This window comes from Oryzias latipes, chromosome 24, assembly GCF_053564925.1.
Source record: "Oryzias latipes strain Hd-rR chromosome 24, Olatipes_Hd-rR_3.1".
In the NCBI taxonomy this organism is placed as follows: Eukaryota; Metazoa; Chordata; class Actinopteri; order Beloniformes; family Adrianichthyidae; genus Oryzias; species Oryzias latipes.
Window position 1 is genome coordinate 18,649,340 of NC_136260.1, and position 14,183 is coordinate 18,663,522.

The 14,183-nt window shown below is 41.3% G+C and overlaps 1 protein-coding gene across 1 annotated transcript; it reads right to left on the minus strand.

The window, feature by feature from the left end:
* Positions 1-9,696: 9,696 nt before the first annotated feature.
* slc30a1a (solute carrier family 30 member 1a) lies at positions 9,697-14,088 on the minus strand. Its single transcript, XM_004083565.5, has 2 exons — positions 13,004-14,088; positions 9,697-12,038 (listed from the first exon to the last, which is right to left on the minus strand). The coding sequence occupies exons 1-2, from the start codon at positions 13,569-13,571 to the stop codon at positions 11,179-11,181; spliced, it is 1,428 nt and encodes a 475-aa protein (XP_004083613.1). The 5' UTR covers positions 13,572-14,088; the 3' UTR covers positions 9,697-11,178.
* Between the last annotated feature and the right edge of the window lie 95 nt (positions 14,089-14,183).

Genomic DNA, 14,183 nt, shown 5'->3' on the forward strand with positions numbered 1-14,183 from the left:
CCAGTCAGCGTTGTGTTGATTGCTACTGATACACTTGTGGAAAATGCAGGATAGAGAGGCCATGGCAATGCTACAATTGCCAGTGAAATGTGCTCTAAAACTATAAACGTTTGTAAACATGATTTTCTTGCTTTTTTAAATCATTAAATCTTTGAAGCAAATGGGTAGATAACGTGTGTTGATCTCTTCCTAAGAAAGAAAGCAAAGTGACAAAACAGGTCTTGCTGAGATGGCTCATCCTGGGCCCACCTGCGGTGCAAAAGTATTTACCCCTTTCAAGTAACAATAGCAGCTGATCACGGGTGATTAGGATGCAATTGGTGTCATTTGCCACCGTGGTTGGCACTTTAGGTAGAGGTGTCATGTGGCACGTCTGAGGGAATTCTAGTATTAATCTGGAAATTTGATGTGCACGTGCATATTGCAGTACTCAAATACACCGCTAGAGGACGTCCAATCACAGTTTTATCTGCTCAGATGTTCCTGAAAGGTTACAGAGGACTGCTGAGTCCCTCCTCTCTACAAATTCTCGAGGTTTTGATCAAATAATTTACCATTGCTCTGGTGGGGGGATAAAAGGGAATGAAGGAGTTGTTTTGAAAAGCCTTTCTTATCACTGTTGAATTTCAACAAGCACCACCCTGCTTCACCTGCTGAAAAAACATTATTCCAGATGCATGAACTCATTCCTCTCTGAGCTCTCAGCAACAAAGAGGCGAGGTTTTTAGAGGGGCAGAAATTCACACCTGCTTTCAGTTATTTCACTCTTTGAAATATTTCGCAGAATTTTCAACAGACGGTTTTAGGTTTCAGCAAAAAAGAGGGGTGTGGCGCACGTTTGCCAGGTTTGATAGTCAGGATGGAGTTGCCTTTGGAATCTCATGCCAGGTTTTGTGCACGCCACACTTTGAAGAAGTCACATGATGAAAATATACCAACATCAGTTCCACTGACACTGCTTTTTGGGTTTTTCCCCTGAACAGTCATATTTTCAGCTTTTATTTTTACTTCTCAAAAGCATAACAGGTTCATGAGTCCCTTTAGTTTGTCAAAAAAGCTTTAGGCATAGAACATTTATTGTTCTATGCCTAATAAGAAGCTTTCATTTTTTATCAATTCTAAGTAAATAGTTAGTATTTATCAGTTTTTATGCCCCTAATTGTAGATTATTTTGATAACAGTAATGAAAAACTACTGTAATGAGTGGAAATGACTCATTTAAAAAAAATGAGGACACCACATTTTAGTACAATCTTAATAAATTCTCATAAAATCTAAAACTAGCACATATTCTTAGGACATAAATCTAAATTTACTGGACTTAAAAAAAACACAATTGAAACTCATAAAATTACAGACGTTTTATTGAATCTTGAATCAAGTTTTATTAATGTCAAAAGTATGTCGCAAACACATTTTTAATCATTTTAATAAACAATTTCCTTATTTTGAGATTCTAGCTCTTAATGAGACAAAGATTATTCACTGTGCTGATTTATAAAAAAATCTTGGAAAGGTGTGAAAGATTAATTTAAAACAACGCAAGACCTGGTAAAAAATCTTGAAAGTCTAAAAAACAAATATCAAATAGTTTGGAGTGATGTTAGATTACTTGTGCATTTGATGATAAGCGAATGGAAAATGTGACAGTAGGCGTTTAATCAGACACTTTTGACACTTTGGGAGCTAGAAGTCTCACAAACCAAAGTCAGGTCATCCTGACCGGCAGTTCTTTAAAAGTGTTATTGTAATTTAAAAAAAAAACATGAACACACAAACACACACACAAAAACTGTACACAAGATTATTTTTGTTGCTGGTTGTGCAATCATACATTGACTTTTTTCTGTGTTTGTTATTTTTCAGCAGGAAAGAGGACTACCGCATGCACACACTGTTCTTAGTAAATGGATTCCTCTTACATTCACAGGCTAACACGTCTTTACATTTTTCAGATGACTCTTTCTTATTTGCATAAATCTTAACTGGTCAAATTTGAGTTGTCAAAAACACCATATATATGTCTGTTGACCCACCCTAAAAGGGACCTTACAGCAAAGAAAAAAGGGCTGAATAAAAAAAACAGGGGTTGTGTGGGTTTAAAGGCTCTTATGAAGGTTCATTCACGTAAAATCAAAATGAGTCCTTCTTTTTTTTACTCAGACTTGATTATGTAATCTCAGAATCACACAGGAACAAACCTGACAGCAAAATCCTAAGCCTTTCTGTGGCGAGAACAGGGAAGGAAGCTCAGGGCAGATCACATGAGAGCTGGGGCGGATTTGCTGACATCCCCTTTTTCATTGGTCTTTGTTCAACGGGCCTTTTTACTAGAAAAGCCCACTGCTCTCTGAGGTCAGGGAATTCACTGTGGAGATCGGGACTCTCACTGCTCATCGTGCTCTGAGCTGTACGTAAAGCAGGCATTAGGAGGCTAAAACACACTTTAAAAATATTCTGAATGACCCAAAATGTGTTGTTTTTGTTGCTTTGGGGTTGTCCTGTCACTAAAATAAAAGGCTCAACTCCTGGTTAAATGATTGTTCAACAAATCCCTGAAGTTGCATTACCGTCTCCCAACCCAAACAAAAAAAAATGAAACTGAAAACCTGAACTTTTATAGTTCTTTCAAATATATAAAGAAAAGAAATGATTAGCATTTGAATGCAGATCTCTTTACTTCCTCTTATCTTGTCTCTGTCAGAATCCTTCCAGTTTTTCCAGTTCGGTGGACTGGCATCATCCTGAGGCCTGATTCTCGGCTTGATAAAAACCACATTTAAAACGTCATAAAAATACAGAACAAAGAATAAAATCCTCTTTGAAACTGCAAACAGATGCTCCCAATTTACGAAAACTTTGTTTGTTTTTTATTTTTGTGTTTCTCAGACTCAAAATCTTTAGTTGTGTTTTGTTAACTTGTAATTTTATTACAACTAAAATCATTAAAGTGATGTTTTCCTGTCTATATTTAAAGTTGGGGTTTACTGTATTGATCACCAACTTAAAACCTCTAAAAGAATTAATCGATGATATTTATTTCACTCAGTTTTTGCCCCAGCCTCTGACATCTTATCTGTGATTTCGTTTCAAGGCAAAGGTGCTTCTCTCCATGCCATCTTTAATAAACTAACATATAAACTTTATATTCGTGTTTTGATGGGATAGTTGTATTTCTTTGTCTGCTTTTTATAATAGATGTAATATAACTGCTTCATAGAGCTAATAATTGTTGTAAGAAAGACAGTAAAAAACGTAACATCTCTGTGGTTTTAAACAGAGAATTGACTCTTTTTTTCTTTGTTTTTTGCTAATTCATGCCGGACTGACTTGTGCACAAACAAACTCATTGTGAACAGTGTTCTTAAAAAACCCGGCCAGCTTTTTTGGAGTGCAGAGAGTCCAGATGGTTTGTGAGTAAACAGTCTGAGGGAGGACAGAAGATGCTGGGGGCATATTTGTTCAGCTCAGCACTCGCTCTGTCACCTTCAAGCATAGTCAACCCTTGTGCTATCTTGGATGACACCCCCCCCCCCCCCCCTTTACATTGACGTGTTCTCCTTACCATGACAGAGGTAGATAAAGGTGGAAAGATTTCATGTAATCCACGGACACCAGTGAAGATCACAAATCATTGAAGAAGAAAGGTTCAGAGCACTGTCTAGTGGGTCTAGATGACCCATTTCCCAATGTTAAAGTGCCTAGGATAGCACAAGGGATGAACTGTACATATATATGTATGGTATTTTTAAAAAACTGCCCCTCTCATCCTCTGATGTCTGAGGTCTTTCCAGGTATCTGTTGTAGCCACTCCTCCAGCTTGGGGGTTACTGCCGCGAGTGCTCCAATTACCACAGGCACCACTGTCACCTTCAATTTCCAGGCTTTCCCCAGTTCTTCTCTGAGTTCCTGGTATTTCTCCAGTTTCTCATGTTCCTTATTCCTGATGTTGCCACACCCACCACAACGGCTTTCCACTGTTCTTTGACCACCACTACAATGTCTGGTTGGTTCTCCATTACCATCCTATCAGACTGGATCTAGATGTCTCACAGGATCTTTGCCCTCTGATTCTCTACCACCTTTGGAGGTGTTTACTTACATAGATAGATAGATGGATGGATAGATAGACAGATAGATAGATAGATATATAGATAGATAGATAGATAGATAGATAGATAGATAGATAGATAGATAGATAGATAGATAGATAGATAGATAGATAGACGGACGGACGGACGGACGGACGGACGGACGGACGGACGGACGGACGGACGGACGGACGGACGGACGGACGGACGGACGGACGGACAGACAGACAGACAGATAGACAGATAGATAGATAGATAGATAGATAGATAGATAGATAGATAGATAGATAGATAGATAGATAGATAGATCGATCGATCGATCGATCGATCGATCGATCGATCGATCGATCGATAGATGGGTAGGTCGGTAGGTCGGTCGGTCAGTAGGTCGGTCGGTAGGTAGGTAGATAGATAGATTTGCTGATTGTTTTTATTTGCATGGATGGATAGATGAATAAATAGATGGATGGATGGAAGTCCTTTATTGGTGTGGTGATTTTCCTCTAGGATATCGCATAGGTTACATTTACTAAAATTGTTGCAGTTACAATCTGTATGCAGAAAAATGTGTGTATTTTAAAAATTGGGGGTGACTCAAACCAGATCTAACCTGATACTTATTTTAGTTTAATTTTGTGTCAGAAAAGGAAGAGAATGTGGGACAGCTATGTGAGGCAACTAATGAACGAATGTAGGGAGAAACCACAAAGCTGAAATCCTTTGTGTGCAAAAATCTCAATTCCAGCAGATTTCAAGTGATTGCAGCTCAGGGAAATACACTTTTAGTATGAAATCTGTAAGAGTTTATCTTGAAGTCCCGTACTTGTTAAAAAAAGTAATTTTGCTTTTCTATATTTTCTAGCAATTGGTTTTTTAGACAGTCTCAGTTTAAGATCCAGTCATCCAGGCTTCCTTCAGCTGTCTGGGAATTCCTTCTTTCAGCTCCACCTTTTGTCTTTTTTGGTAAATATAAACTGTGAAGTCAATATTAGGCTGCTTTTAAACATTTATTTGTTTTGCAGCCTTTCTTCTTTTTCTTCTACTTTACTATGAATATTGTTATGAGTGTAAAAAACATTTTTATGCAAATTTTCTGAAATTTTATTGAAATTATGGAAAGGATAAACTCCTGAAGTTGTTTGCTGAGTGGAAAAGTTTTTTTTAGTTTGGACTGTTTCCAGTTAACACACAGAATTGTGTATTCAGTGTCTGTGTGTGTCAGCACATCAAAAGCACATTGATCAGCTAAGTGTTGTCCCATGGACGAGATATAAACTTCCTGTTAACAAACCTGAGTAAATACAATGTTTTGATGACCAATTATGAAGCTGAGATTTGTAAAAGTTGTGAGTCTGAGAAGGAAGAAAATGAAGAGGATGGATGAGCTGCAGCCTTGTGCAACAACAGCAGCGACTAATGCGTCATCAGGGAGATGAGCTGTTGATGACACATCATCTTTGTCAAACTCATAAATCAAACATTAAAAATTAAATTTCACCACATATTTTTATGTTTATGCTCACAAAAGCCATAGTTAGTAAAGTTTGATTAATGACTATTAAACTTGACCAGAAAATGAACAGATAAATGTCTCTTTTTGCTCACGAAGTTGAAATATTTCTCATCTTTTCTGCTTAATTAGATGAGCTGTGACATAATGGGAGTCAGTGGTTACACAATCGTGGAGGAACAGTTTGCGAGAGTGGCTGGAGATGAGTTGTTAGCATTCTTTTTATCGTGCAGGAATCAATGATTGCTGGTGCAACCCGTTGAACTCTGTGATCCGAGTCTGATAGGTGGATTTCAAAGTACAGTGGGGGGCCTCCAGTGAAACATTAACTCTGCCATTTACTAAACACCTTCCTTCACAGAGAACACATGATGAACAAATAACGTTCTAATGGTTTCCCTAATGAACAATCATTACTGTTTTTGAAGCTTTACACCCCATTATGACTGGAAACTCAGGTAATTTACTCAGGGAAGTTGTTTTTCTGTTGGATCAATACAAATAAATGGATTACAGCATGGCTCTGTATTACTAAATAGCTGCTACCATCCGTGCTTTATATTTAAATCGTTTTTGTCTTAACACCAGTGATTTACAAGCGTTGATTGATTTAAAAACTTTTCAAAACAAAAGCTTTTAAACCTAAACAGTTCTTTTGCACACCTAAAAATCTGTTTATTTTCTAATTTGTGAGTTACTTCGTGCCTTTTTGTTAAGACATATACATTTTCAAAAATTATTTATGTTAAATGTTTAACGTCTCAACTTTTTTATATCTGTACATGCTGTCATATGATTGTAATAGAAATGTTGTGCTTTTTTTTTCCATAAATGACTTTAAAAATGTGTTTCTAATTATCTATAAAGCAGCATTTCACAATTTCTATACATGTGCAGCACAATAAACTAGACAAGACTGGTGTCCACGCGACGCCAGATAACAGGGACTTTTTAGGTAGAAGTTCAGTTGAAGTATCCCATTCCATTTACTCAGTTACACTTACTGTAGTTATTGTTGGTAAACTCTTCAGATACGTTTTTCTGCTTTCTCTCCAAAGTCTGTTAACAACAGACTAGAACTTTTACTCAGTTACATGGGGCTGTATGTATGTGTCTAGTTACTGCTTTGTTCAAAACTTTTGCTCCATTTATTCCACCAACACACAATAAAATTTCTTCTGATAAAAGATAATACGTTTTTTTTAATAACATCTTGGATATAAGCCAACATGTGCTTCTAGGGTTGTGCCGATGGACGATATCATCGTCCATCGTGATGGGTGACTGACATCCCGATGGAGAGACCACCATCGTGATGCCACGCCCCCGCCACGTTGCGCGTCGACACCATAAGCCGCGGTTACATGTACAAAATATCTTGATGGGATCAATGGTCGGATTAGAATCCAACTGTGTACATGGGCCCAGAAAAAATGTTTTCAGAATATAAAAACGTTCACTAAGGTCACAATTTCGGTCGGAATAAATCATTCGCTTATGCGCAGTATTCGCAAATGCGCAGTTTGAAAACCGGAAGGGGATACAACTTCCGCCGAGCGGCTTTTTTTCCAAACTTTATTGAATGTAACAATTCAATACAAAACGATAACAGCACCGAGCGGCTATATATATTGACATGTCAGCTCGGTAAAATACGAGATGATCTTCTAAACGTGCTTTTAATAATGTTACGGTTATTATCAAACACCTGTTCGCTCATCATTTGAATTTTAATCCGTGTGGTCAGTGCTTTTTCTGAACGGAGCCAGGATTAGCAGTATGTTAACACGGGCTAACAACATTAGCTTTGGGTGGCGCTGCACGTAAACGTGTAAGAATAACATCAGCCTTTATTTAGTCGGGACACGACTGGAAACACAAATCCACGTGATTGTTTGAATGTTTTCTAAGGACTGAGCGACATTTCTGCTTTGATGCTCAAACCGCTGTGTGTGCTGACGATCCGAGCTGTGCTCAGACACACGTTTAGACCCGGTTCTGAGTTCGGTTGCTTGTACCCCTAGAGCTGCGGGACGGATCGCAGTCTTAAATCTCCCACACATACCGCTCATGTACCCCCCCCTTCCCATCAAACACAAAGCTTTAAGTCCGCGCTCCGCCGGTCCACTTCACTAATTAAGTGCGGGAGCGACTACACTTCTTTTCTATCTTGCTTGTTACTTTTTCTGTTAAAGTCACTTCCCTAATTTAAACTGGATCATCGCGGATTAACCATTAGTTGGGAGATAAAATGAAAAAAGCAAAATAACGAATAGCAGTTATACAAGAACGAAAAATGTAACACCCCCCCCCCCCCCGACGATGTCATCGTCCATCCCGATGGTTGACAGCAAACATCGTCAACGGCCAAATTAGGGGACATCGCCCAACCCTATGTGCTTCTAGCATCTTAAATATTTGCAGAAAAACTTCAAACAAGGGAACGTTTATTTTTATTTCGACAATTGAAAACCTAATTTTATCATCTCCAAAAAAGGTGTAGACTCTAAACTGAACGAGCCCAACCTGTTAGTACTTTGGTACTTTTGTTGCTCTTTTAAATCCTATTCAAGTCACTTTTGGGATGACTACATTTTACTTCTACCACAAGAGCAAATGTTTACTTTTTCTCGAGTTCCATATTTGTTCACAGTTGGATGCAGCAGCACAAATGAGCTCTATTCTCCTTTAGTTTAGCTGCTTCGAGTCACGTGTCTGTTTTTTCATTTACCTTTTCTCTTTTCCAGCTTACCCAGGTTGAAAAGAGGTACCAGCATCTGGCAGTGGGGTCACGACCTCGTTTCCACCGTTGTCCCCCCCCAACAACCAGTGTTTAAAAAAGACCCTGGATAAAGCTGGAGACAGATGGCCAAATGCTGTTGCACGCCCACGCGGACAAATGATGAAGGCATCAATTTCTTCCGTAACCCTTGTGCTATCCTAGGCACTTTAACGTTGAGAGTTGGGTCATAGACCCACTAGACAGTGCGCTGAACCGTCAAGCAACACTTGACAGCTTTTACAGAGCCCTGGACATGTCCTTAGACATTTTCCCCTCAATTCAATGATTTGTGACCACAGATGGGTATTTTGTGCACACAAATTACCATTTTGGTTTTGGAAATTTCTACTGTCAATTTGTGGCCACAAAATGCAAATTTGTGCTCACAGATTTCAATTTTTGTGTGCACAAAATGCTTATTTTGGCTCACAAAATACCAAATTTGGGTCCAAAAAATACATAGTTTGTGCGCACAAAATACTAATTTGTCTGCACAAAATCAATTTTTTTTGGCACACAAAATGCCAATTTGTTGCCAAACATACTAAACTGTCCCTTTAAAACAGTAACTTGTCACAAAAAATGATAAATTTTAGGGACCATTTTTTACCTTGTCATGTTCAGGCCCTGCAGTTTTTGTAACTTTAAAGAAAAAAATGGCAACACTTTGTTGTATTAAATAAATTAAACATTTGGATTTTAATAATATAAATTTAATTTAAGTTTAAAACAAGTACAACAAATATTCTGGGAAAAAGAAAAAAAAAACTTTAGTCAGCCTGTGTTCCTTCAGCCATATCCTGCAGCCCTGAGGAATGCTGGGTAGGGCATTGCACTTGTTACTCCAGCAATGCCCTGGGACTCTTGCATAAGCCCCCTGCAGTTGGTGGCAACTCCACCGGCTTCACACCGACCATCAGCAGCTTTTCCAACTCTGCTCCCTTCTAATCACGCCACAGAGGACAGCCATGGAACTGTCATCGTCGACTTATGCAACACTTCAGATTCTGGATTACCTCCAATCGTTATCGCTGTTCAGATTGGAGGTTTTGTTGCTGCTCCGGCGTTTTCTTAGCCTTGGAGAAATATCAGCCGTTCAAGCTTCACTTCATTTATCGCTTTTAGGGGTTTAGGTTCAGCTTTTTGCAACTGTTAGCTGAATTTTGCACTATTTTTTTTTCTTTGAACGTTTTCATGAAAACTTAAATCTTCAATTATTTTGCGTTGATTTTTTAAAAACGGATCCAAGTGTTCTTGCATTTTAATGATCAAATAAAATTGTTATGATTTAAATAAAGCAAAAGCAAAGCACATTTTCTATTAAACTGTACCAAACAGTCATTTTATTTCACAAAGACATATGGGACATATACTGTATATATTTATATATATATATATGCATTTATATCAAAAACACATCAGCTGACATGTCATTTCCAAAATAAAATAAAAACGCTTTTCCATTTGCACACAAAGCCCAAGTCATAAATGACAAGAAAAGTGACCAAACATTTGAAATGTGGAATACATTTTCCAGCACACACTTAATATTGCATACACATCAAACATTAAGTGGAGACGTATCGTCCTTAGACGATCTCTGTGCTGACGGGAATAAGTCGCGCTTTTGAAAGGCCACCTGAGCCACTAGATTTCTGCAAATAGCCTGGAGTTGTCCAAACGCCATGAGACGAACCCATCCAGACGCACACGTGAGTTATATACTGGAGGATACCAGCAGGAGCTGGTAAGCAGCAAGTCAAGCTCTGGGAGGAGCGTCGTCAAAGGTCTCAGCTTGTTCATGCAAACAACAGATCGTTGTAGGAACATTTCCTCAGTGTGGATTGTGACAAGGTGCAGAACACATTCATGAAGACTTCAACATTTTCAAAGAAAAGATTGAGACAGAAAAATAGTGTATCGCTCAAAAAAAAAAAAAAATAGTGCTCTTCTCTGTACAACACACCTGACCCTCTGGCCTGCAAGGCTTCGGATGTACGAATGCATGGCCGAGTAGCAGACCGTGCTGCTAAGACGTCCACTGCGTTTCTGCTGCGCCTAGTGCTATTCCACAACATCCTGTTTGAAAGGCAAGCCCGGTCGACGCGGCTTTCGTCTCCAGCTGAAGGCCGATTCAGAGAATGGGGTGAAAACACAGATTATTATAAAAGCATCACGTCTGAGAAAGGGCAAAGATAGAAAAACAAAATCAATGTCTGTGTATCCTAACTAAAATATTCAAACAGCATCTATAGATCATATCTAATAACTTAAAAACTTAATTTATTACGCAAGAGGATATTGAAAGTCAGATTCGCTCACAGCATAAACAGTTTGAAAAGAGGTCCATAGGCAAGACTACAAAACTTGTTGATGTGCGCTCCGATGGTCCATTTATAGAAAGAAGGATTCCTCAGTCCTGCAGTGAGAAGCTTTGGCACAGAAAACACCTTTTAGGTTTGACATGTCACAGAGGAACACTCATGCAGGCCCCGCTGGAGATGTGAGGACCACGAACATGCAGAACAACCATACTGTCACGACAAGGGAAGGTGGGGAGGCAGAGGGCATTCTGGGCAGGAAACGCATCAAAAGAAGGAAAAATTGAAAGAAACTAAGGTTCATATGGATGAATGTTGGTGAAGTCGGAGCAACCATTTAAAAAAAAAAAAGTCATAAAAAAGTAAAAGTCATTTTAAGGGAAAAAGGGTGATTAAACCCTCTAAAAATGAGAGTAATGCTTAAGCACAAAGTGGTAGTTTTCCTGCTGCCTCTCTTTATGTGAAATCCCGGACTCACACAGAGGACTCCACCTCTCTGGTGACAGCAACCTCCGCCTCAGTCCGAGGGCCCCCCTGAATGCTGGGAACCTGCTCCGAAGCCTCGCTGATCACCTCTAGGCCAGAGGCAGCAGCTGCTTTAGAGTCACTGGCAGACTTCTGTCCGCAGCACAGCTTAGGAGCGCACTGAGTCCGGCAGGAAAGCTCGCACTGGGAGCCTTGAGTTTCGGAGTTAAAGGTGACGAACTCAGGCTGGATGGTGGTGGCGTGGATGCCCTCGTCGTGGAAGAAGTCCTTGATGCGTTTGGCCACATCCATGTAGGACGTGGGGTCGTGGCATTTGATGTGCGCCGTGGCAATGATTCTGCTTCCTGCCAGCTGCCAGATGTGCAGGTCGTGGATGGCCAGGACGCCGTCCAGGCTGAGCAGGCGCTCGTTGAGGCGGTGCATGTTGATCTGCTTGGGGACGGTCTGCAGCAGGATGAGAGCGGACTCTTTGAGCAGAGGGTAGGTGGTGTAGAGCAATATGCCCACCATGATGATGCACAGCGTGGGATCCAGGTAGAGCACCCAACAGGGCCCGGCTTTTGTGTCCGTGTCCTGCAGATCCACTAGAGTGTGGTTGATGTGGCGGTGGTCTGTCTTGTGGCTGTTGATGCACGGGTTCGTACAGCTTGGACCTTCGCAGGGCTTCCACACGAAAGTGAAGATGACAGAGTTCACCACCACGATGACGGAGCCCAGGGCGTCCCCCAGGACGTGCAGGAAGACGCCGCGCATGTTGAGCTGCGACGACGCATCGGCCTCGGATTCCATCTCCTCGAAGTGGGTGTTGCCGTTCATCTGCACCTCTGTGCTGTCTTTACAGCTGACCTCTGCAGAAAACAACCGTAGAAGAAGGTTTAGACTTCTGTAGTGTCACACTACATAATCACATAGACTTTGACCTCAAGATACCAGCAGCGAGTTTAAAGAAGATTGTTGTTCTATGCAACATCTGCGTTAGTCCACTGTGATATGTTCAATCACATCAACCAACATGTTTTCCCTTTTGAACAAAAGCAGCTTTTCTGCAGAGGGCTCCTCAACCTTGTGACTGATTCTTTAGCACAAGAGCTCGGGGCCATGCGCAAACCAGTGAAACACAGAAAGCAAACTTCGCATGTGGCATCTGAGTCTTCCTAATTCAGATTTAGTAACAAAAAGGCAGAGCTTAGGAAGCCGTTTCTCTCAGGGCACCTCCAGGTCGTTCATCAGGGACTAATGATGTGTCCGGGGCTGTCGAGTCCCAGAGTCTCTGATGTATGACCCACTAATAGCAATCGGTGTACAGGGGTGGAAGAAATGAAGGTTCATTTATTGAAACTGGCAGGGCTTAACAAAAGAGGAGGGTGTTCTTTACTTGATTTTAACCCTTCTTTGAATGAAGAAGGGAGGAGATAATCTTATTTTGAAATCCTTATGCACAGAAAAGATGTGTTCATAGAAACACATGAAGGCGAGGCTGTCATCAGCATCACTGAAGGGGGTCTTTTTTGAACACAAAATAAAGGCTACAAATCCCAGGTTGTTTTGATAGCTTTGGTAAAGGAGTACTTCTCACAAAGCAAGAAACGTCTTGCTTGTGTCGCAACACTTTTCAGGGATGTAGTGACTCAACAAATTATATGCATTTGAAAACAAATAAATGTCAAGACTGAAGCTGACAAGAACACAATACAGATTAGTCAGGCAGTTGTTTGAAAAGCTGATGATTTAAGGTGGAATCTGAGCTGTTTACAGTAAGATTAGGCTCAGTTAACGCCACCATGTCAAATATAATGCACGTTTCCATACATACCCATGCTTGGTTTGGTGTTGCTGGTGTGATTCCCCACCAGGTAGTTGGTCTCTTCTCCAGCAGATCCGTTCCCGGCCTTCTGGGACTTGCCATGTTTCCCCTTTTTGCCCTTACCCCCGTGAGAGTGTCCCCCGTGCGAGTGGCCGTGGCCTCCCCCGGCGTGCCCATGAAACAAGCAGAGTCCCAGCAGGTTGATCAGTAGCCCCGCCGCGCCGACCCCGGCGACCACCATCGGGCTGTCGATCTCATGGGGTTCGGTGAAACGCTCCACCGCCTCCAGCACGATGGTGAAGCACAGCGCCGTGAGGAAGACGGCGTTGACCAGAGCCCCCATCACCTCCGCCCGGATCCAGCCGAAGGTGTTCTTGTTGGTGGCCTGAGTCTTCTCGGCGAAGCGCACGGCCACCAAAGCCACGATCAGCGCGATCACGTCGGACAACATGTGAAAGGAGTCCGACAGCATCGACAGAGACGAAGTGATGCGACTGACCACCACCTCCACCAGGAAGAAGCCAAAAGTCAGTGAAAGCATACAGAGCAGGCGCGCTCGGTTGGGTTCGCAAGCCATTTTATAAATTTACTAGTATTTTTAATTCAAGTTTTAGTCTAGAAAATGTCTAAGATGTACGACAGACACCGGGACGACGGTAAGCTAGCTCCCTAACCTACGTTTAAGCTAACTGCTCCAAACAGACAATAAAATCCGAGCTACTGCGTCTTCCCGGTCTGTTTTTATCTACCACCCGCCACCATCACTCATCTACACCCAACGAACACCGCAAACATTTTTCCACAAAGCCCTAAACCTGGTAACCGTGTGAATACACCGTGTTCTTTTCCAGGATATTCCAGACTCATCTGCCGACGATTTCCAGTTTGCAGACGGTTGAAACTTTGCACCCGAGCCGGGCAAAGTTTTCACACGGAACACGAAGGGCAAGACCCGCCCATCACCGTTCCCATTGGTGAGTGGAAAACTAGAACCCATGTGATTGGTCTATTTCACCAATCACGCAAGTAGGAGGCGTGACTTAGCAGGACAACCAGGGTTGCTACGCACGCTGTCCACAACTGAAATCCCGCGACAACTCATTTCCTTTTTTTTTTTTTTTGGTCAGGCACGCTTCACTACAACTACCCTGGCTTACTCCTTCATTTGGATGGACTCACATTTGTTTTT